This window comes from Barbatula barbatula (genome assembly GCF_947034865.1).
Source record: "Barbatula barbatula genome assembly, chromosome: 16".
Lineage (NCBI taxonomy): Eukaryota > Metazoa > Chordata > Actinopteri > Cypriniformes > Nemacheilidae > Barbatula > Barbatula barbatula.
In genome coordinates, this window is record NC_136779.1 from 14,728,366 (window position 1) to 14,752,985 (window position 24,620).

Genomic DNA, 24,620 nt, shown 5'->3' on the forward strand with positions numbered 1-24,620 from the left:
ACGACCTCGCTTAACTTAAAATATATACATTAGGTGTGTGCACAAACATTTATTTAGCAGCAGTTTATTTGTAATCAAAGACACATTCAAACATATTTCCTGACAGACAGTGTTAAGCAGTGGCGGATCTAGACAAAATTTACTAGGGGTGCCAAGGAGGGGCCAGTGTTTAACCAGAGGGGCAGATTAAAAAAATTGCAACAAATGATATTTAAAGATTACAAACTTTATTTTACTTTACAATCATATAAAAATTTATTTTGTACAGTAGTGCAAGAGTGAGTTCAGGTGCAAAAGAGGTAGGGCCATAAAAAAAATGCATCCAGGGTACAACAATGTGCCATTTCCTATTGTGGACAGTTGAGTCCACACTTAACTTGGCATAACAATGCTGGATCAATTATACCAGTTTGGCCTGAGCTCCGTTTTCTGTCCCCCATCAAAGTGTTTGGGAATATATTCAAGATGGGCTGTACTGGTACATCATTCTCGGACTTGCTGATATCTGTAGAAAGATGTACAGTAAACACACATTTATTTACTTATGCATGTATATCTTCATGTATTTAAATTTATAAGCCAAGTATTTACTTAAAAAATAAACATTGAGCATTGTGAAGGCATTGTGTAGACCTAGTAGCAAGGATATTGACATTTAGATATTCGCTTCCGCTTCAATAAGTTTGCTTAGATATGAATACGTTTCTAAACATATCGAAACCAGACATTTACAAACTTGATTTTATTATCAATGTAAGGAACAAAAGTAACATGGTTATGTGCAAGAACAAGTCACTTATGAGATCAAATAATTTTTTCTTACCTGCTTCGACTCTTGCACCAGGACAAATTGTAGCTCCGCTCTCCAAGAGTAGTTGCTGAGCCGAGCCTGACCGCAGGCGGCTACAATGTTTGGGTGTGCTGCTTTAATTTACCCATGTAGAACGTTGAGTCGTGTTAGTTCCACTATTTGCGCTCGTATGTAAAATCATAATTAATTGATACTTTCTTTTGGTCAGCGCGGGGGGGCACAGGGGTGGCCGGGGACATGTCTACAGAGGAACGGGCCTCCCTAGGCCTCCGTGTAGAACCGCCACTGGTGTTAAGTTGTCCAGTCTTAATATTGTGTTTTTTTGCAGGTTCGTACAGGAAGTCTGGTAAACTGGTGTTCCTTGGTTTAGACAATACTGGAAAACAACACTTCTGCACGTGCTGAAAACAAACGAAAATGTGAAAAAGCTAAACAATTTTAAAATAATATTATTAACACTGATTAAATACCTTACACTCAGGCAACAATTACTAATGAAAAAAAATCTAATCCCAAACAGAAAACGAGAAAGCCTCCGAAATAAGAACACAGGTACAGCAGAACAATCTTTTAAGTCCTCTTGTAAGCTATGACGTAAAAGTTGTCCCGAAGCCCGGCCCGAGGGGCGTTAATAAGTTGGGGCTCATCGGGCCCGGGCTGAAATGCAGGGCTCTATAATACACACTCAAACTTCCAAAAATAAATTTGAACATGAGGAGCACCCTTATACATACTCACGTTCATACTCGACGTTCATCATTTATATCAATATATATTAAACCTGTCTGTAGTTTTATAAATGTGTTTGTAAATGTTCATGGAAATAAAATATTTCACACAGTACGCCACTGATAACAAGAACATATCTGCACATGTGACATGCACTCAACCTGTGAAGTCCAGTAACTGTAGGTGAGATGAGGGACATCTGGTGTTCACAGCTTCATAAGTGCATAACACACCTGCAATAAACAAGCACAAAACACACATAATATATTATAAACATATACGTGTAAATTATAGAATGGATTCTAGTGAATATAATGGTGAGATTAAGATCACATCTGAGTTTTATTGGTTTCTCTTAATTAGTCTCACAAAACAATGTCAACAAACTTTTACTAACATCAATTTACAAGAGGCCAGATCCAGAATGCAACCAAACACAGGAGCAGTGTTGGGTAAGTTACTCTGAAAAAGTGATTAATTACTAGTTACAAATTACACATTCAATAGTGCAATTACATCACTGTACAAATTACTCTCTCCAAAAAGTATTTAATTACTTTCTGTATCTATAGAACATTCTAAATGTGTTCTTGCGTGTTCAAAATTGGAGGGAGGCCAGTCAAAGTAAATCTTGAAGTTTTATTGATCAGAAGATTCAAAAAATACAACAGCCGTTGGGTTGCCTTAGACAAAGTGTCTTTACAGAAAACAACCCCGGAAAACAGTTCCGCATCATATTTATAGTTATTTCACGCCGTCTATCTTCTCTGTGGACCGGTGACGTGTTGCCTGGTATTAGTCCAATCAGCTCTCACCCCATCGTTCTCAGAATGTCTGCAAAACATTAAATGACAACCCACACACCCCAATTCTACCTAGCAACAACATAGTTTAAAAGGTCAGACAATGTAATGTGTGTGTGCATCTTTATGTTTTTCAGTTCCATGCATATATTTTGAGACCTGAACTGTCACTTCCTCTTTCTTTTGCATGTGACACCCACACTTCCTCTTTCAAGTGCGCTCAATATCAAACCTTAACTTTTCATGGTTAACTTCCAACACATTAAATGAGGTTAAGGGTTATCGTACGCAAGTAATAGAATAATAAAACACTTCTAAAAGTAATAATGCATATAGAATAATACTGCATATGAAGCATATGAATGAATAAAAGTAATAATGCATATGAAGCATATTAAATGTAATAGCACTTCTAAAACACATTAAAATCCCCACAATCCTACATCAATCTTGATAAGCATTGATTCAATGATAGACATGAAACGGCTTATTTAATTCCTTCAAAATAAATAAATAACTACACAAATTATTCTTATTAACTGACCAAAGTATACAAATGTGAGAAGGATACATTAACGCATACATTTGAAATTTAGACTTATAATGCTGAAGTCATTTCCACTATTGAATATATTACACAGTATTTAGTTCAATTACGTCATAAGTAACTAATTAAATTATAGAAAAACTAGAGTAATCACTTACTTTCTTTTTCAAGGGCAAAGTAATAAAATTACGTAGTAACTAGTTACACACAACACTGTGCAGGAGAAAGAACAGAGAAGAGCACAGCGTCAAGATGACTCTACACCGACACGTTCCAGACACGATAAGAAAATGAGGAAGATCAAGAAAATATTCTACATAAGAGAGCAAGAGGGAGTGATCTCAGATATTCTGGAGGACATCACATCTGAAACAAAGACTGAAAGCAGACGAAGGAGGGAGAAATAAATAAAGCAAAAGAGAGAGATGAGGAAGAAAGAGAGAAAAACAGATGATGCTGAAGGAATGAAGAGAGAGTCAACACACCAAAACCGCTGGTGATGAACGCATCTGTTCAAAACTCTGACTCTTTCCTTGATTTTCTTCGACCTCACAGGTACTGAAGCAAGGATTCAGAGAGTGAACGTATTTGAACACAAGAGAGATGCAGACTGACATCAAAACAAGTCCTGCACTTCACAGAAAGTCTAGGAAGGAATCCCAGGATGCTTCTCCATTGAATGTCGATACCTTGACACTTTGACTTTCTCCTCCACCAATAGATGTCGCTCCATTTACACCAGCTTCAGCAGCTGAGAGGGTAAAATCCCATCATCTATCAAGGCAAGAACTACTGGTGATATATGTTGATCTTCAAACCTCAAGTGCATTACTTGAAAGATCAGAGGTGAGACGTTCAAGGAGGAAACAGAGGAGGAATGTAAAACATCCAAAACTGTTAAACTTCATCACTGGCTTGAGAAAAGACCAAAGAACGACAGGAGAAGAAAATGAGAAAAGAAAGAAAAAGATCAGCAACACAGTTACTGCGGGAGATATTAATAAGAACAACCCCTCATATATCCCAATACTGCTTCTATAACTCACACTACTGCAACACCTCCTGCTCCTCATCGGCTCCTCATCGGCTCCCCAATCTTCCTCTAACCTTCAGTGTTATTTGCTAAAATGTTATATGTATATACAAATAAGCATATGTGCAATCAACTAAAAAGAAAACTCCCAGTTCTTCTTAACATGTGCAATGAATAAACGTGTCTTTGGCTGCAGATATCATGACATTTGTGTTTTCAAACAATCAAATGCTGCGTGGACGAACAGGTGATCCTAAGCGGAAGTTACTAGTCAGAAGATGATAGGTTCTCAAGTCAAACCCCAATCTGAGCGTTAACTAATGTGGGTCCAGACTACTGTATATGCACACTGTAGATTCAGGAATCAGTGCTTCTGTTGGCCCAGCAGCTAGCTCCACCCCAATCACACGCCCAGATACTGAACGTGTCATTTCTGCCAAGGCATTAGGGAGCATAATTTCCAATTTAGCTCAGAAAATAGGGGAGAGTATTTTGGCCAGCCTTAATATTGCGCACCAACCCAGCCCAGTACAGCCTAGTCTCTTCCTCACAGTCTGATTAATCGATCTAGTCTAAAGGTGATAGTTCAGCAAGATTCAGCACATCCACTTTTCTTCATGTGTGATTAACTTACCGTCCACGAATGGGAGGATATGATGTGAAGTTATTTAAGCAGAATGAAGTGCAAAACGTAAACTGATATTCCTGATCTCATCATGAGCAGACTGGCTGGAAAAGCGAAAGATGTTTTCAAGATGTCTGTACAAAGTTGTCCTGAACTGCGTGCCAGTGAAATACCAAGCGCAGTTTTTGACATACTGAAAAGCAACTTTAGTGAGTTGGCTTAATCAAATATGCCTATGGCTGATTTCTATAAGACCTTCCCAAGAACAGATGACAGTCCCATGGATTACTGGATATGTCTTAACAAGGCCATATACATTGCAGATGAGTGCTTATGCAGACGTCCCACGTCTTACAATGTCCTTTCAGTTAAAACCAACTGAGAAGAGGAGCGCAGACAAGGTCCAGCAGCGGTTAGACAGTTACTAGGGAGATCTAAAGGTCGCAGCACACAATGTCTTTGCCAACTTGCAACCAATGCACTACAACAGACCTAGATTCTGCTTGTAGGGTCTGTAAATCTAAGGAACACACTACGTTCATTGTAGATGTCACAGACTATGTTTCAGTCCTGGTCATTTCAAGAGTAACTGTCCCAAAGTGACACACTCAGACACCGTTCAGACAGACTGAATGGCCCATGTGATGCAAGGGGTAATATGGGCGAGCTGCAAGTGTTTTTGTGAACAGCTGCAAGTTATTACCAGAAGACAAATGTAATGTAGTCCTGGTTGGCCTTACAGTTCAGTACCGTATAGTTCAGCCGAAGTGTCCAGATTTAAGTGTCTAGGTACTTCAAGAGTTGGAACAGCAAAAAGAGACGAGTTCATCATCGGAAGCAACGTGATCAAATGCATGCTACAGAAGACAATATCTCATGATCTGCGAGCTTCCTGCAGTAATACCAATCCTGAGTGTGAGCAATTCCTTGAATTTCTGAGATGCATTTCCCGATGGTCTGGTCTTCAGCAACCTGATAAACTCGGTACTGTTAAACTCCGCATAGCAGTCACTCTACTTTCCAGGCGTGAGTATCTCGTATCTTGGGGTAAACTACCTGTGAATGTCCCCGTTTCCCCTGGTAGTACTGTGATTGTTGTACCTACCACTGCGCACTTAGCTCCTAAGACGGACGTGTAGCAACATCCATTGGATTATAATATTGGGGTTTAATCTGACTGCTGTTTGCAACAAAGTATTACAGCGGTCGATGAGAGCAAAAGATCAACATGAAACGAAACATAACAGGTTTGGGAGAAAGAAAAGGATTCCTGTGAGTATTACAAAATACAATGAAATCTAATTTCTACATCAATGGCTGAATGCAGAATCAGCTATTAACAGAAGGATATTATTAAGAAAGAAACATATGGCGTAATATCTTCTACCCAAACTAACATTTACATACCCAAATGCTCCCTAGCATTAACCACGGGGGTCACTCGCCATGTGCAGGCCCAATCCACTGCATGCGGAAAAACACTCATGCGCAGAACCTGCAACCGCAATGACACGCAACATTCACTGATCTTTTCTACAAGAGCGTAACAGATTTCTCTCAGAGCCACTTAGCACACGGAGCTTTAGAGTGTAACACATTTTCTCCTCAGTGCTACACATGCACGCACAGAGTCAACGTACCGCATCAGGTGAACAATAGAAAAATCTCTTAAAGGGCCATACACAAATTGTTTTACAGTTTTTCTCAAATGCTAAAACTCAAAAGCCAATCCTCTAAACCAAATGTCCAGTTGTCTAAACACATTTACTAAATATAGCCATCATTTTCCCATATCATAAACACATTTCACATGAAGACACAATTCACAAAACACAATCCTCCGTTCTCATAAATCTTAACACATTTTTCCTTGTTAAAACACAAGTTGCAAAATAACTCTGCTCATATTCTCAGATGAAAGCTCATGTGATGCAAAATGATTGCCACAGTCAGCAATATTTGAACACAATGAACACACCTGGCACCATTCATTACACACAACGACTCAAAATTTAAGACACTTGTTGCCAATGCTGTGACCACATGTATAAAAGCAAGTTCAGAGGGCACAGTTTGCTGAAGATTTGAGTCAGAGGAGGGAGAAGAGCTGGCTATGGAAGAAGAGGAGCAGGCCAACAAGGGAGAGGAGAAGGTCCAGGAGGGAGAGCAAGACAACCTCGCACCATCATTACAGACAAGATGCGAGCAACAGTCATTGACCATGTCATTGTCCATGGCATGACAATGGCTGAAGCAGGACTAAGTGTCCGTCCAAACCTGAGTAGGTTCACCGTGGCCACCATTATCAGGGCATTCAGACAACACAACAGGTATTGTCCTCTATTGCTTTCTTTGTCACAATACAATTTACAAGCCTATGAAAGTAGTCTATTTGTTTCAAATAAGTTGTTACTGTATTTGTAAAACATGTCAATTGACCACACGTTTCTTTCTTTAGAGTTGAAAGAATGCCACATCGAGGTGGGAGGGTTGCCATATTTACAGCGGCACAAGAAACCCTCATTTTGGATATGGTTCGTGAGAACAACCTCATCAGACTCCGGGAGATCAGAGACAAAGTCACTGCCGATAATGTCAACTTTGCGAGCATTGATGTCAGCTTGGCCACAATAGGGGGTAATATCACTCTTTGTGCGGCCATGGGTTTGGAGGGGCTTGTCCACCGGCATTCTGTCCTTTGGGTCTTACAACATCCAACGTCTCCTCACCTTCCTAGAGGAGCTAAAAGACATCCTCCTGGACCGCCCATCACATTTATGTGATCATTTGGGACAATATAAGCTTCCACAGAACAAACCAAATCAGAGAGTGGTTTGTACAGTAACCACCTTTTAAACGTCTGTGTGCACCATACTCCGCTTTCCTGAATCCTATAGAGGAGCTCTTCTCATCGTGGAGATGGAAGGTTTATGACAGACAACCATACACTAGATAGAACCTCCTAAGGGCAATGGAGCTGGCCTGTGTTGACATCCCAGTGGAGGCCCTCCATGGATGGATTCGCCATTCCAGGGCGTTTTTCCCGCAGTGCCTGGCAAGAGACAATATAGCCTGCGATGTGGATGAGGGGATGTGGCCCGATGCAGCTCAGCGACATGATGCCGCAGAGAGATTGTCGTGTGTGTGTGGTGTGAATAAAGTAAATAAAAAAACTTCACACCCTGATCATGTTTTCAAGAGTACTGTTGTGTGCAATAGATTCAGTTTTTGGATTGATTTGTGTTACAGTAGTGTACATGCAGAATTTACTATAGATTTATACTCTTCATATGAAACTCACAAATCTAAATGCCTAATGCTCTGCAGAGATCTAAGATCCATTACTGTAAAGTTTCTAAAAATATGCATTGGCAGTTATGAAACAAAGAACCTTCTCACAAATTGAGCATTGTGTTTTCAATTTTTTTGCTGTTGTGTGTAATGATGTGTATAGTGTTTACATTTTTGAAAGCTTCGAGCTGCTCTTTTGGTGTGAAAGTTTGAGTTTTGAAGTGAGAAGGTGTGGTTGTGTTTATGTAGCTTTAGAAAAGGGTATTGTGTTTAGACATTGGGGAACATGGAGGAAACGTTTGTGAAATGTGTTTTAGCATTTGAGAAAAACTGTAATTTTTACCACCTGGCCACACTCTCCCCTGCTGAGAATCATTGTCCTCATTGACTCAATACATACTCTTCACTTCTTTTACAGCCTCTCTGAAGAACACAGTACCAAGGCTTGTTAATACCTGTGAAAAAACTTCAGGGCTAACCAAAACCGAATGACAAACCGACCTTGGTTCGTTAAACAGGTTTGAATGCACACCAGCATTAGGCCGGCTGGTTCTTCTGGGTGTAGGCACTGGTCTCCTAGATACAGGGCTGTCTACCTAAGGAGTTTCTACATTCTCTGAAACAGGATAAGAGCCAATGACAGACGCATCCTCAACTGGCCGGGACATATCAACATTCACACCCTCTGCTTCCTCGAGGTTTGGGAATGTGACCTCTTCCAAACCAACACAATCTGAATCAGAACCCTCCGCTTCAACCTGCTCCACTCTGCTCAACCTGATACTCAGGTTGTGGAGATGCTGGACTGCTGTCTGTTACCACAGGTTCCACAACAGGCACTTCACAAGGACGCAAATCCACTCTGTGAACTCTTTTACTGGGGTCACCCTCAAGAGGCTCAACAGTGTACATAGTACCCTGCATTTCTTTTACCCGGTGCACCGTAGGAGCCCATGCATCCTGTATCTGGTTTCTGCAAACCGGTCTGTGACGCAAGTACACGGTCAACATCAACATTAGGACAGTAAAACTAGTAATTCAAGGGAGCAAGTCTCTCACAAGCTTTCTGCTCAGCAAATTCTCTTGCTCGTTCATGAGCTTTCCGGAGTCTGTTCTAGTGAATTACTAACCAATCCTGTCGTCTATCCACAGCTTGTTCCTGACCCAGAAGAGCATCTACAGGAAGACGTGGATCTGGACCAAATTACAAGACATAAGGCGAGTACCCTGTTGTCGCATGTGGGGTTACATTATATGCACAGACTAACTCAAGAAGGTACTCTGGCCACAGTCTCTTCTTTTCAGGGGGAAGAGTTCTCAAATCGTGGAGCGTCCGGTTAAACCGCTCACACTGAGCATTGCCCTGAGGCTGGTAAGGGGTAGTTCGCGTTTTTTTCACCCCACACAATTTACACAACTCCCCTATCACCTCAGTCTCAAAGTTTCTCCCCTGGTCCGAGTGTAACCTCTCTGTAATGCCATACTTCATGAACTACTCTCGGAGTAAAACCTTGGCGGTAATGTCTGCCCTCTGGTAGGGAAAGCCTGTGTAAACACATTCTCACGACCATCTGAGGCCGGTTCAAGCAGCGTAAAATCTACAGCCACTACCTCCAAAGGCCTTTACGCTAGAAACGGCTTCATCCTCGGCTGAGGCATCTTAGTCAAAATACACGTGAACACCCTTTAATCCACCTCTCTACATCCTCATACATTCCAACCCAGAATAATCTCTGCCTCAACAGGTTAAGTGAGCGCACAATACCCTGGTGTCCCATCTTGTCATGGACACTCTTCAGGATTCGTTTCTGCAAACAAACAGGCACAAGCAGCTGCTGACACTCACCATGATGAAGATCATTCGCAACTCTATAGAGCAACCCGTCTGACTCTGTAATACACTTCCTCTGCTTCAAAAGGGACAATACAGGCTTAGGCAGGCTGGGCCTTTCCTGATAAGTGCTTTCGGTTATTATCCCAGAATTTTCTGAAAGAACTGAGAAACCGGTCCTTTAGCTTTTGTATAGCCCGGGAGAGTAAACATACCTCCTAGAGTATCAGTCCCTTCTTCTCTCTCCACACTCTAAAGCACGAATTTGCCTCACTTTACAACACTGATCCCCAGCAGATAACAACTCTAAGTCCAAAGGCATACCCTTAGTTACCACATTGCAGATGGCAATACAGTCGTCGTATTCAGCATTATCAGAGTTTACAGGCTCCCCTGGTATTCGGTGTCTAGAGAGTGTGTCGGCGGCAGTATTCGGATGTAAGCTTCTCCTTCAGCAACTCAAAGGCTGACTGACACTCTGCTGACCACAGTAAGCAAAACTCAGGCTTCCCTAACTGTACCCTGCTGTTTTAGGCAGAAGTTCACAAAGTCGTGAAGAGGACCTGCAATCCCGGAAAACCCCTTCATGAACTTTCTGTAAGAACTACAGAAACCCCAAAATGATCTTAACTATTTCACTGTACTAGGAGTTCTCAATTGGCTCACAGCCTCAACCTTTCTGGGGTCAGTGCCAATTCCTTGAGCAGAGATCTGATGACCCAAAAACCAGACTTTTTTCTGCAGGAAAAACTGTACTTCTCAAGCTTAACCTTAAGCCCGGATTCCTTCAGCCTACGAAAAACTACCTCTAACCTCAGAAGATGGTCTTGAAAGCTAGAGGAGTATACTAGGAGATCATTCAAGTAGACCAACATGATCTTGAAGACCAAATCTCCCATGGCAGTTTGCATAAGGCGCCGAATAGTGGACGGACCATTACAGACTCCAAAAGGCATACTCGAAGAGAGTACTCGAATATACCAAAAGGTGTTGTGAACGCTGTCTTTGGTTGGTCTTGCTCACGAGAAAAACTGTGCACTTCGCAACACATCAAAACATTCATCTATCCACGGCAAAGGAAATGCATCTCGTTTAGTCTTTGAATTCAATTTTCTGTAATCAACACAGTCTAAGACTACCAGTAGTCTTTCGGACTAGCACTATTCGCGAAGCGTACGCACAATTGCTCTCCATTATCACCCCCTTCTTAAGAAGCTTGGTAATATGTTCTCTGACCTCACCATATTGGGTGGGTGGAAGGCGTTGATACGGCTGAGAAACTGGAACATCATCTACAAGATGGATCTCGTGCTGCACTTTATCAGAGAAGATATCCTCGTCAGTCAACGCAAACACATCAGAAAACCTAGAGAGCAAAGATTTTAACTCTGCTTGTTGCTTGACCGTACCACCTAGACTCAGCTTGTCAATGAAAGCTGGCAACCTATTCGCCAATACTGGTCTCTCTTGTTTCGAAAGATACCTCCTCCAATCCAGCTGAAATGCTCTGCAACTTTACTTCACAGCCAGCATTTGGATTGACCTCAACAGGGCAAAATGTACCCAGCCGGGCACGAGGCTGCAACCACACATCTTCTGTGGTGAGATTTACACCTGGAACAGTTAACAAGGGTTTTACATTGGACACAAGGGATGGTACCACGATCAACCTCTCAGGTAAGGGTGAATTTCCAGACTCTAACAGCCAGCTGGAACAACCCTCAGGTAAGGCAGATTCAATTCCTCGAATAATTACTGTTGAGACTGACAAGGCAGGTATATGCACAGTTTCTCTTCCAGCTACTCATGCAACACTTCGTTTTTCAAGTCTACCAGCACTCCACACCTGCTGAAAAACCTCTCTCCAGTCAGACCGTAACTCTCAACCTAGAGTGGTATCAAATTCAGCATGAACCAACTGCCTGTGCAATGAGTGCTGGAACAGCAGATGAACTCTGTGTATCTCTGACTACTAAAAACCCACACTCAGACAGTGTCATACCCATCGTCTCAACTAAGATCGAGATAGCCAAGGTTAGGGGATATAAAACCCATTCGCAGCAGTAATTTAGAGCCAACCAGATGTAGTCTGCATGGCTTTGGCTTCACCTGCTAAATGCTCTTCGAAGAACTGTTCTCTAATCGTACTGACCGGACGTCCGGATTCAAGCAAACAGGATGTGAAGGATACTGTACCCTCCCTGACTGTCTGTTTGAACTTTCTAATGCAGTTTTTGGCTATGTGACCCACCTTATTACACTTGAAGCAGATGGGCTGGCCATCATCTGTAAATCTGGGCTGCATCTTAGACTTGGGGCGACTCACAACTTCAGCATTAGTACAACAAAGAGTCAATTTCTGAACTGCTTCAGTTAGTTCACCTATGGCCTTTTACAAGCCTGACAGAGCTTTTATCAGACATACCGATAGCCTCATACCAATAGCCACAGCGGGCTTCTGCAGACTCAGAGGTTACATGCTGATGAAGGGCTACCTTGCTAACACACAATTTGGGGTCTTCGAGATAGCACGTGATTGCTTAGTCTCGTACCTCAATCAAGGTTACTTGGGGCTTATCCCTCACAAACCTACAAAGTTCTCTTTTAAGAGCAGCGTCTTTAACCCCTTCAACAAACTGATCCCTAATGGCAGAATTCACATTTGCAATGGCATCTGGGGACTGCTTCATGACGGAGTTCAATATCTGTGACAGAGTGGGAGTACATACGCAGGTCTTCAGCTTCTAATTGCTTACGAGTATAGAAACTCGGCAGTAACTGGGCCGGACTACGCTTCTCCCCAAATGCCTCCCTGAGGTAGGTAAAGAGGTCCTGTTTGCCGAGGTTGATCCCACTGCCTTAACCTAACCTCCTCCAAAGCAGTACCCTTTAACAAAGAAAGAAGAAAGTCTGCTTGATTTTCGGGAGTCTGGTTTCTGACAAGTAAATTGGCACATGGATATAGGACCTACTGGGCTCTCGACTTAGATCAGCTATCGCTGCTAAAGTTTCAGCATGTTTTCTACTCAATTCTTGGATTTATCACTGAACATCATACTCATCAGAATGCACATTCTGTCCAGTAGTGGAAGTACCCGGTGAGGCAGAATCTTTGTTTCTAGACTGTGACATGTTGCTAAAGCACCATTACAAAGTTTACAAACACAAATGTCCAGTAGATTGTTTGTCTCTTTTCAGTTCAAAGGATTTTGAATCCAAAAATTTCTGTAACACGGGGAATCGTCTTGCAGGTCACTCGCAACAAAGAGCAAGCCGACATTACACTCCTGGGCTCAGTCGAAGGCAGCGACACCTCGTCCAGCGATCCGGTCTCTTGGCCACTCTCAGCCAACGTCTTCACACTAGACACCCACCGCGCAGGTTATCACCTCCCCTCTACGTCCCTGCAACTCACCACTACCGTATTTCAAGAAAAATAAATAAATGACTAAGAGTAACTTTGTCAAGTCTAAGTCTTGAAGCCTACCTACCAAATGATGAATCTTAAAGACCTCAGGGTTTCACCCATGCGATATGCCATCTAAACATCGGATTGTACTGTAATTTGGTTAGTTAACATTTGCATTTGAGAGTTTTCCCTGCTGTCTAAGAACCCAATCATTAACACGTGTCTCATTTGTGGTCAATCACTTTGACAATTCCATGGCAATTTAAGGTTTTATTATACTGATAGGTCAGATGTCAATATTTGGTGGTTAAATATATGTATAAAGTCTCTCTTAAAGCACTTTAAAAGGGCTACTCCACTCAAAAATTTATATTCTGTTATTTACTCACCCTCAAGTTGTTCCAAACCTGTACAAATTTCTTCTGTTGAACGCAAAGATAGATATTTGTTAAGATGTTAGCAACTTACGTTTCTGGGACATCGTTTACTGTCAATTTTTTCAACTACGGTCAATGCACATGCACATGGTTTAAACAAATGCACTGTTAAAACAAAATAAATGGTGCTTCAGCCACAGATAAAATACTATTTAGAGAAACCCCAAATGCACGTTAACCTATGATATAGCCAAATGCATTCGATCATTGAGGTTTGAAGCAATAGCCTGATGTTTACAGAAAGATATATCAATTAAACAATTTTAGTCAGCCCTGATGCATGATAAGCCTTAGGGTAAATAACTTATTTCAATTACATAAACCATAATCAACTCTAAAAGTTTACTTTGGTTTATTGTTAATGTGGTTAAAGTAATCATTAGGAGTCATTCCACCGGACAAGTGGTCACCTAAACCCAGTTTGTGTTTGGCTGGTGTCTAATTAAGATTTTATTTAGGTTCATATTAAGTGGTATTCTTGTTTTACTATATAATAAATTGTTTAATAAAATGAAGGTACAAAAAATTCAACAATTTGTAGAATGGTCCTGTATTTACAAAATATCAGAGACAAGCTTAGCAAAGTAGCAGTTCTTCTCGGTTTCTTTTGATTTCTTTAAAACAATCTACAGCCACTGTATTGTTTGTGAATGTGTACTGGTAGTTAAGTTGGAGGGATCACAACACTGCACATGCGTAGTAACTTGTTTATTTTGTCAAATGGATGAAAATCCATTTGAGACGACAGACATTGGGCAGAAACATTTTAACAGCAAATTTTCTGCAGCATTTCACACTTTAACAACTCCAATAAAATAGCACGATGCGGGTAAATATCAAACTACATAGAACATACTTAAGATGGCTGTCTCACATTTGTATGAATAAATTTCAACATCAATTGTTGAGATAGATACAGTTGTCTTTGTAAAAAGGGGGCTCAAAAAAAAGGGTTTGTGTCGGAAGATAAAATAGTAGTCACTTGTGATGTGACAATTCTGCCATTGCTGGGCTGGATCCCTCTGAAAGTGTTGGTCATTAGGGGTGAGCTGGTTGCCTTGATGATGTAGACAGTTGTACTGAACAGGTCAATCTAAGAGATTTTTTTATACGCATTAATATAGACTTTCACACTTTGAAACCACATCATCAAAACTTCATGTACACTTACCAAATCTTGGCTGACTTTAATAGGGTCTTTAAAGATTGTCCATATCACACCTTCATTGCAGTTGGGTGTGGTCAAAGAACCAAGATAGCGGTAATATTTAGTTCGGTCAACTTCGGGGAGCAAATCATCCATGGATATATATTTGGTGATGCACACTTTATCGCCTGAGAAGTAGGTGAACAGTAAATTAATGATTTTGTATTTTTATTGCCATGTTGTCTGGGTTGGTCTTACTACCTGCATTGGCAATTTCTGCAAGATAAGATGTCAAGCTCTTCCAGCTCTTTGGCTCCCCAGTGTCATTAGTGGCCTGTGAATAGAGTTACACTTAAAACAGTATAGTTGAATTAGAGACTTTGTTAGGCAGAAAAGGCAACACACCTCAATAAAGAAACCAAGGGCAGCCAATACATTTGGATCATCTACTGCCTTGTTTACTATGTGCAACTGAATAAAGAGCAAACAAATAACAAGCACATAAGCAGCAATGATTGGAAAATGTAAAAACACAAAAGGGTCTACACAATTGCAACATAAAATTAATATTGTAGTGGCAGTGTGGTTTAAGTTGCATTACATCAAATTGTGTAACACTATTTGTACATTAAAAATATTGTAAACATTCTGTATGTTTTTTATACCTCCATGGGATATCTTTTGCCATCTACTGCATGTTCAGATCCAGGCATGGCACTGCCCTTACCCCAGTGAAGATGAAACTGCGTACTAATAAACAATCCTGGCAGACCGCCTCCTTCCACTTGCATTTTTTCATGATCAAGTGAAATCTGAACTAAAGTAACAAAAACAAGATACCAATCCAGAGAAACACATAGAAAAGATGACAGCAGGAAAATGCAACTTGCACAATAACAAAAGACAGCAGGACATCTTGTGCAAACAACTTAAACCCAGTTACTTACTTGTATAACCAATATTTTGAATTTCATATAAGGTTGTGTCATCATCATAACCAGTAAAGTTAAAAGACCTTAGATTAGCATCAGGCAGGACATTAGCAGTTACAATGTCCATTGGAGACTGTCGAGTGCCATTGCAGTCCCTCTCTGCAATTGTGGGCCAAACAGCATCCCCTGAAAACAAAACTGCTGATCCAAATACCTTCAAACGTCTTTTACAAAGACCATTATACGTTTCAAATTATCCCTTAATAAAAAGGGTGGACTTAGGTCAAGAATTGTTTTATTTGGAATACATACAAATAATGCATATCATAATATGAAATAACAGTCACAAGGGAGGATCTACTTACTACAATGTGGCAAGTGATAGCACCAATCTGAGGGAAGAACGATGAAAACACTTAAGTATGTCAAGGCAAAATATTAAAGCAGCAATTGCAAAAAGTTCAGTGACAACACTAACAATCACGTGTCAATCAGCTTTACTTACACAAAGAGGATGGTACACTGTGCAACAAGGGCAATAGACAAATGCCAATGCAGGCTATGAATAAAACGTTAATCTTGGAGAACAAATAAGCAAACATGACTATGTGGCAAACAGACCATATAACCACTATGTTGGGAAAATATTTTTAACCAGGTCTACTCAAAGCTAATCACAAACTCCTTTACTATTTTAGGCAATTAAACTGTAATGAAAACCCTCTAATATAGGACGTTGATTTAAAGATTCAGCCCCACTTGAAACCAGTTACTTTGAGTGACTTACAAATTATACTAGACAACTAGACACGGATTGCCAACTACTCTGAATTAGTCCCTTCAGGGTGTCAGCTGATTCATGCTAATTTGATTCAGGTGTTGCTGGTTGACAACAATAGTGATTACTTGAGGCAGTGCCCAAAAGCAGCCATGTAGAAAGCCATTTAAAGGCTCATCATAAGATACCACTGTAAGATAATTACTTCAGCTAGGTAAAGAGTTTACAAGTCTATATGATGGAACACTCAGCTGGTCCGGATCCGGGACTAAGAATGACACAGATACAGAAGTGCAGTTCACTCAAAGTCAAAGTTTATTAGGGATGGGTCGAAAATATATATATATGCATAAATGAGGATATAAGAGTACGCACAGATCCAAAATATACGGTCAACAGAAAGTCACAACATACTATATTTAATCATTCTTATCTAGGGTACAGAAGCAAATGTTAGTCGGTTCCTTGTGCATAATGTCAAGGTCATCGTGTTCTTGTCTCTCCCATCCCCCAAGTCTAAACTCTTAATGTCCTCCATTGATGTAAGCCAGGACACAGTAAAGTCTAAGGCCTAGGCTCTCATAGGAGAACCTAGCTTCTATAATCTCGCAACCACCTAATACATTTTTAACATGTTTTGTTTGTTTATAAAACATTACATAATCTAGAACACGAATGGGGAACTCCAGTCTTGGAAGGCTGTTGTCCTGCTGAATTAAGCACAAACACAACTGTCAATAAAAAATGTGTTTCAAAAAATAAGAGAAACTGGAAAAACAGGTTAAAATAACAGAAAATATGCTCTGTATTGTTCTGACCTCAAATGCGGAAAAGATTACAAGTTTATATTCGGTTTTTATAAACACAGCAGTAATCTTTGCCCAGGATTTCGGCTGTGTCGTATTTGTTGATTGCATTCATCATCGAAGCTTATTGTTTCAGGAAAGCAACCATAACTTTTCAAGGTAAGAATGGAACTACAACGATTACGTCTTATTAGAAATATTTGTTAATTTTATAATGCTACTTTAACTGAAATGAGACACCCACATTGATGTACAGTATGTGGACAAGTGCGACTTCCGGAGGATGCAGCGGATACTGGTCAGGACGTGTCCCCAAAAAATGACACATACGATCACTTTATTTACATGTAAAATAAAACTTGTAAACTTGGCTTTTGCAGCCTTTGAGGTATTCTGTGGCATTTTTCATAAATCTTAAAATTCTACATAGCTTTCTAACAAGAGCGTGCTTTTTGCACACAGTATTGCTGAACGATTCATGGCCCCTTTTAAGCCAAACCATGAAAGCCCAATGATCTCAGGTTAACTCAATCCAGCTGTACTAATCATTAACAACATGTGCCAACATGGAATCTGCCAGGTTATGATAAGTGCGATGACCACCACTTGCATGGGAAATGGTAAAAAGTGTTGGGGTGTTATGCAAAACTGCATAAAAGAGGAAAAACACAATGACATTATAAAAAACCTCACAGTAGAAAAAAATCTTTAAATAGGTCAGTGTAATTTATAACTACAAGATTAAACATTGAAATGACAAACACATTTGGATTGCACTTCATGTAAATGTAAGGCAACAACCAGGTATTTTCCAGGGAACAAAGAGGCTGCTTAATAAAAAGGCTGCTACAACTGGTCCCCGGCTGTGGGTCTAAGGAAGAGCTTTCCCAAGAGATGCACTGAATAATGGGTTGGTTCAAATTTCACATTTCTTAGTAGCTGTTATAAATAGACAAAAACATTATTTACAGTCTATTTTTAAAAGACCAAGAACAGTATAAGTAGTAAAGATTGCCATTGAGTAGAATATTTTTACATTTCCATTTTACTTGTTGCCACGTTCTATTGAAAAATAAAGGTGCTTCATTATGCAATAAAGGACTTATTTAGTCTAAATGGTTCCATAATGAAACTTCAACATTCAAATACCATTCTTTTTCACAAAAGCATCTTTTTGGCAAAACAATTTCTTTTGATTATAAAAAGGTAATGTAGATAAGGTCAGGCAGTAAGTCCTGGAACGAGTAAAGAGGTCTGTCGTTCGTGAACTAAGTTTTTCCATTTCCCTGATCACATGAGCACTGGCTAAAGTGATGTAACCTCATCGACAGCAACCTAATTGAAGTGCGTATTTCGAACAACGACAAACAACCAACCAGCGTTTTCAAACCACTGGAAAAATTTCGTAGTTCTGGAATGACTTAGCAATGTTTGAAAATGAGTGAAAATGTCCGCGTGGGGTGGTTCTTGGCCTCCACGTTGTGCATTTATATCCTTTCATGCACAGCTAGCTTTTGCAATCCCTTAGATATATCTCAGGATATAGATCCTCTATGGCCAGAAGATGTTGCAAATCCTCAGGCAATTGTTGTGGATAACCTCAATCTACTTTATATGACTCTCAACGACACACCAACATTCTGACCCATACCGCAGAATGGATTTGATATCCATTGAGTGAGCGCGTACAGGTCAGCCAGGTTCCTGGCGTTAAAGTTCACTTTTTCAAAAACAATCGACCCAGACAGTGAGTGACCATACATGTTTAAATTTAATCTGATATTTCATTGTCAAAAAGCAAGCAAACTAAATACCAAGTTACCTATCATTAGTAATGCTGTTAGGGGGACACAAGTCACAATGTTTACTAACAGTGAAGCAGTCTATATATACGGCACTAAGTTGACCTCCCTCTGTGGCATGCTCTGCCTGGCTAGCCATCTTCTTAATAAAGGCTCTTTTCTCTCTCCTGGCACTCTTCTTCACCTCCTTATCTTTGGATTTGTGTGACTTAATATCGCGTATCTTGGCCTTCAGTTGTTTCCTGTATTTAAAAAGTTTCCTCAATTTCAGTACAAAGTCCTGCTTGTTTGAGAATGCATGATCTTGGGAACATCAAGTCGCTTACGTTGCTGACTCTCTTGATTCATCTTGAGAAGTCTGAGTTTAATTGTACTCTTCACAATGTAGTGGTCACTGTTAACATCTGTACCTCAACACACTCTAACATCAATCTGGTTGATTGTGTTAACATCGGGAGATTTACAGAGTCCTTGTGTGAAATAACTGTGCATTTTAATAGTGCAAATCTCCAACCTTTTCATTCGTGTTACCCATTACCAGTAACAAATTATGACAGGGGATTTTAGGGACCACATTTTATCCGACACAATTATCTCGGTTTTCAAACAGAATAGTGTTTTACAAGGTGGTTTTTTTGCCCCATGCTCAATCCCCAGGACCAGGTGTTGTCCTAATCCTGGGTTCACACTAAACGAGAACAATCGCGCTCCACGCTCTTTATTTCTGGCGGGGAAAGTTTTTACTGTCACCGTGAGTGACGCGATCTGACAAATATGTTTAACCTTTGCGGAAAACGTGAGTGACGATTGTTTGCAGCAAGCACTGCCCGGTCTTTGCGTTGATCTTGTATGTAATTTACTTGTGCAAAACGCTTAATTCGCGTTTGGGGTGAACCCAGTGTTTGTCTGACTATTTACCTAAAACCAATCCAGCATGGATAAACCTAACAGGGATCTAGGTCCCTGTCGACACACAAGGGCATACAAGCCTTTCCACCATGGCAAGGTAAAAACACAAGAATAGGGAGCGTGCTCCTTTGCCATGGTGATAAACCTGTCATGGCATTGCTGATCAGTGTTTCTGCTGATGATACAAAGCCTCTTTTAAGCCAACCTATGAAGGCACAATGTTCTCAGGCAACTCATCCCATCTATACTAATCATTAACAACATGTTTGTTCAAAGAATGAAATTCGCCAGGTTATGATTAATGCAAAGATATCTTTTCGGATCTGTCATTTAATCTCGGCCACCACTTGCATAGGAACAGGTAAACGTGTCGGGGTGTCATGCAAAACTGCACAAAAGGGAAAAACTAATCTGAAGATAATTAAATAGCAAAAAATACCTTAAATCTGCTGAAGACAGCTTTCAAAATTGTCCACGAATTTATGCAAGATATCAGTGATCTTTGACACTGTAGATCACACATTTACATTAAAGCATTTAGCAGATGCTTTTATCCAAAGTGAGTTACAGGAGTGAGGAATCCACTCCTGTATTGACTAGAAAACTGGGTAGGGCTTTCAGGGTTGTCCCTCAAATAGTGCAGATCAATGCGAAGGGCTATTATGCTAACATTGGTAACCATATATCTAAGTCAACATCAATGAGATGTGAAGTCCCACAGGGCTTTTGATGTGGAGGTGTATAGAGGTGCATGGATGATACCCAGATCTAGAATCACTCAATGACTACAGTCCCATTGAATTCTAGAGCAAAAAAACTACTTCTGTTAAACTAAGATAAAAATGTTTATTCAAAAATATTGTATTCTTCCTTAGCTCAAGAGATTTGATTTCTTCGATTTGAAACCAAAGAAATTTTGCCCCCGATGATTTTCTGATATTTTTAACACCTGGTCTCATAGGAAATATGTTCCTCTGTACACTTTTTGCAGTGCCACAAAATATCCACCATCAGGAACATAATGTACCCCGCTATCACAATTTCCAACGAAAGTTACGTTAACAACACCATATTATATTATTGGCATTATATATTTAATTTAATCAGAAGTCGTATTTTGTGTACTTTTATTCTCGTAGGCACAATTTAGATGTGTTTGAGCATGTAGCTGAACCTTGGCCTTAAACCAGAAGTATGCAATATGTTATGCAATATAAAACAGAACACATAACAGGAAGATAAGCTACATATGCTGTTTATTAAAAAATTCCGTTCCCAGGCCAAAGAACAGACCTGAAAGTAATGGCGGAGCCAGAAGCGGCAGCCCCAGTGCAACCCTTGACACCCCTCTGGCTCTATTACCGCAAAATTGTATTCACTACTTATGTTGTTTGACATCAGATTTGTAAGACGATTTGTCATTTGGTGGCAGTGCTTGGACATGACGCCATTGCACACGAAAGTCAAGCAAGTCACTGTAACAGCAGTGCTTTATTAAAACAGAGATTTCAATTTAAAGACTGACGAAAGATAGAAAAGAAGCAATTGGAAAATTGAAAAGATTGCTGCTATTTGCTAAACAAATTGATTATTAAAATATACACGCTTGCTACACATTTGTGAAAAACTTTGGGAATTTAATTATTACTTGTACCTCTAATCAGCAATCCTACGATTTATTAATTTGTTGTCTTAATGCTCTTTCATCCAAGCTGTCAGTTCCAGGTTAGACACAAATTTTCTGTCATCGTCTGTGGACCCCCTAAAATAGCCTTGGCCACCTCATATATAAAACTGTTTAATACACAATTATTGAACATTTCAATGGTGTATAAATTACATATATCATATCCTTTCCTCTTTTCTTTATCCTCTAGTAATAACTTTTGCTTTGAAGGATGAGGTATACATGTAGTATGAGATAGGTCAAATGACTTACATCCCTAGCCATTACGATAGTTTACTGAAACGGCATTGGCTGTCCCTTTCCGTTTGCGTCACACGTTAACCTTGAGCGTACATGTTAATAAAACACGACTTGGTGCATGTTGTATTCACACAACAATATCATACGGCTTTAGGAGACTCGTAATGCAAATTGACCTGTTTATAGAAGGCATCTCAGCTTGGATGAAAGAGCACCTCCAGCTGAACCCGGTCAAGAACTACTTTTATTTCAGGCACACCCCACAGTGCAACACGATCTCACCATCCAACTTGGAAATTACACAATCACTCTTTCCTAAACAGCCAAAAACCTCGGATCCATATTTGATGATCAGCTTGTTAAGCGTGCGAATAAGGACTCAGATGCAGGAGGTGAAATCACAAAAAAAAGGGTTTATTGATTCAACTGGTTAGAAAACCAGTACACAGTGAGACGGGGCACTCCCGGCTTGAAAACAGCAAACAAACAAAAAAAACAATAATCAAGAGAAGGCAAGCAAGCGCCAGGTCCGTCTGGTAAAGCAGGGAAAACCGAATGGGAGAGATAACGTCCAAACCAGCTTCAACGAGACTGCTTAGAAAACAAAGAAACAAACCACAGACCGGAGACCAACACGAGAACAAAATCACAGACCATAATCCACAAGGGTTGGTCAGTAAAGACGACAACGCCACAACCAGTGAGAGAAACACCGTGGTATAAATAGAGATTGCTAAATGGGGAACAGGTGTGTGCAATGAACGAAATGATAATTAATAGAGATCGCTAATGGGGAACAGGTGTGTGCAATGAACAAACTGATAATTGGGTCAACCAGTGACCAGGCGGGAGGAATGTTGGGAATAAGAAAGGAAACCAAAACCTAACAATATAAAAGTAATAAAACCATAGAAAAAAAAGAGAACATAGTACACCAAAACATAACAGAAGCCCCCTCCCTAAGATGCCTCACGGCAGCCAAGGCCACTACTCACGAGACCTGAGAAAGCAATCGATCAGAGAGCGGTCCAGTATGTCCCGAGCGGGAACCCAACATCTCTCCTCCGGACCGTAGCCCTCCCAGTCTACCAGGTATTGGTGACCCCTACCCCGCCGCCTGACGTCGAGGAGGCGACGCACCGTGTAGGCCGGTGACCCCTCGATGAGACGAGGGGGTGGTGGGGCAGAGGTAAGGGGCTGAAGGGGGGACCGTTGAACCGGCTTAATCTTGGCCACGTGGAAAACGGGGTGAACTCTACTAAGAGCGCGGTGGAGCTTAAGGCGGACGGTTACCGGGTTGATGATCTTAGTGATGGGGAAGGGACCAATAAACCTAGGACCCAGCTTGCGTGCGGGGAGCTTGAGGGGAAGGTCTGAGGTGGACAACCAGACCCTCTGGCCACACACGTAAGAAGGGGCCTTAGAGCGATGGCGGTTAGCAGCCGTTTGGCTGCGTCTACGAGCCCGAATGAGAGCTTGCCTAGCAACTCTCCAGGTGCGGACACACCGCTTGACAAAGGCGTGGGCAGAGGGAACGGAGGCATCCAGCTCCTGAGAGGGAAATAATGGGGGTTGATACCCTAGGCAGCACTGGAAAGGAGAAAACCCCGTAGACGACACCGGCAGGGAATTATGGGCGTACTCGACCACGGCTAGTTTGGAACTCCAAGCTAGCGGTTCCGCGGACGCGACACAGCGCAGGACCCTCTCGAGGTCTTGATTGGCCCTCTCGGATTGCCCGTTAGTTTGGGGGTGGTAGCCAGAAGACAAACTGGCAGTTGCCCCCAGGAGTCGACAGAACTCAGCCCAAAATTTGGAGGCGAACTGGGGGCCCCTATCAGAAACCACGTCCGTGGGAATGCCATGGATACGGAAGACATTCTCAAAAACGACCGCCGCAGTCTCCCTTGCCGATGGGAGTTTTGGAAGGGGAATAAAGTGAACCGCCTTCGAGAATCTATCCACCACCGTAAGGACCACGGAATTGCCACCGGACAGAGGAAGCCCGGTAACAAAATCCATGGCAATGTGGGACCAGGGTCTCGAAGGGATGGGCAGCGGCCGTAAGAGTCCAGCCGGAGGACGGGTAGACGTCTTGTTGGTGGCACAAACAGGGCAGGCCGAAACGAAGTCGCGAGAGTCCTGAACTACCGACGGCCACCAAAACCGTTGCTTAACTAGCGCAGGGGTACGAGCAACTCCCGGGTGACATGCCAGGTTGGAGGAATGAGCCCATTGAAGGACCCTGGTTCGGACCGACTGGGGAACAAACAACAGACCCTCTGGGCACCCGGTGGGGGAAGTAACTCCCTTAAGCGCCTCACGAACTTTGGATTCCACCCCCCAAGTGACCGCCGCGACCACTCGGCCCGGAGAAATGACGGGCACGGGGTTGGCGGAAGCCGCTTGGGGCTCGAACTGTCGTGAGAGCGCATCTGGCTTCCCGTTCTTACTCCCGGGACGATAGGCGATAGCAAAGTCAAAACGGCCAAAGAAAAGAGCCCAGCGGGCCTGTCGAGAGTTCAACCGCTTAACTGAGCGTATGTATTCTAGATTCTTATGGTCGGTCCAAACCAAGAATGCAATCTTGGCGCCCTCCAACCAATGGCGGCACTCCTCCAACGCGAGCTTAACGGCCAATAACTCCCGATTACCGATGTCTTAATTCCGCTCCGAAGGTGTAAGTCGGCGGGAGAAGAACGCGCAAGGATGTACCTTGTCGTCCGAGGAGGCGCGTTGGGAAAGTATCGCCCCTACTCCTGCCTCCGAAGCATCAACCTCCACTATGAACTGGCGAGACGGA

At 41.6% G+C, this 24,620-nt stretch overlaps 1 protein-coding gene and 1 long non-coding RNA gene across 3 annotated transcripts; both read right to left on the reverse strand.

Annotated features, from left to right (window-relative positions):
* Nucleotides 1–206: 206 nt before the first annotated feature.
* LOC306905842 lies at nt 207–3,373 on the reverse strand. The gene is made up of 4 exons (XR_013787779.1): nt 1,938–3,373; nt 1,702–1,773; nt 824–1,212; nt 207–505 (listed from the first exon to the last, which is right to left on the reverse strand). It is a non-coding gene; the product is annotated as an uncharacterized lncRNA (long non-coding RNA).
* Nucleotides 3,374–14,008: 10,635 nt separating this feature from the next.
* Nucleotides 14,009–16,515, reverse strand: LOC306906078 (carbonic anhydrase 4-like). Of its 2 annotated transcripts, XM_079477179.1 has the most exons (8): nt 16,101–16,515; nt 15,961–15,987; nt 15,611–15,781; nt 15,329–15,480; nt 15,069–15,134; nt 14,925–14,997; nt 14,688–14,851; nt 14,009–14,609 (listed from the first exon to the last, which is right to left on the reverse strand). In XM_079477179.1, the coding sequence occupies exons 1-8, from the start codon at nt 16,195–16,197 to the stop codon at nt 14,457–14,459; spliced, it is 903 nt and encodes a 300-aa protein (XP_079333305.1). In that variant the 5' UTR covers nt 16,198–16,515; the 3' UTR covers nt 14,009–14,456. The 2 variants fall into 2 exon arrangements, with proteins under 2 accessions (XP_079333305.1, XP_079333306.1); XM_079477180.1 differs by lacking the exon at nt 15,069–15,134 and having other exon boundaries at nt 14,211–14,609; nt 16,101–16,310.
* Nucleotides 16,516–24,620: the final 8,105 nt, after the last annotated feature.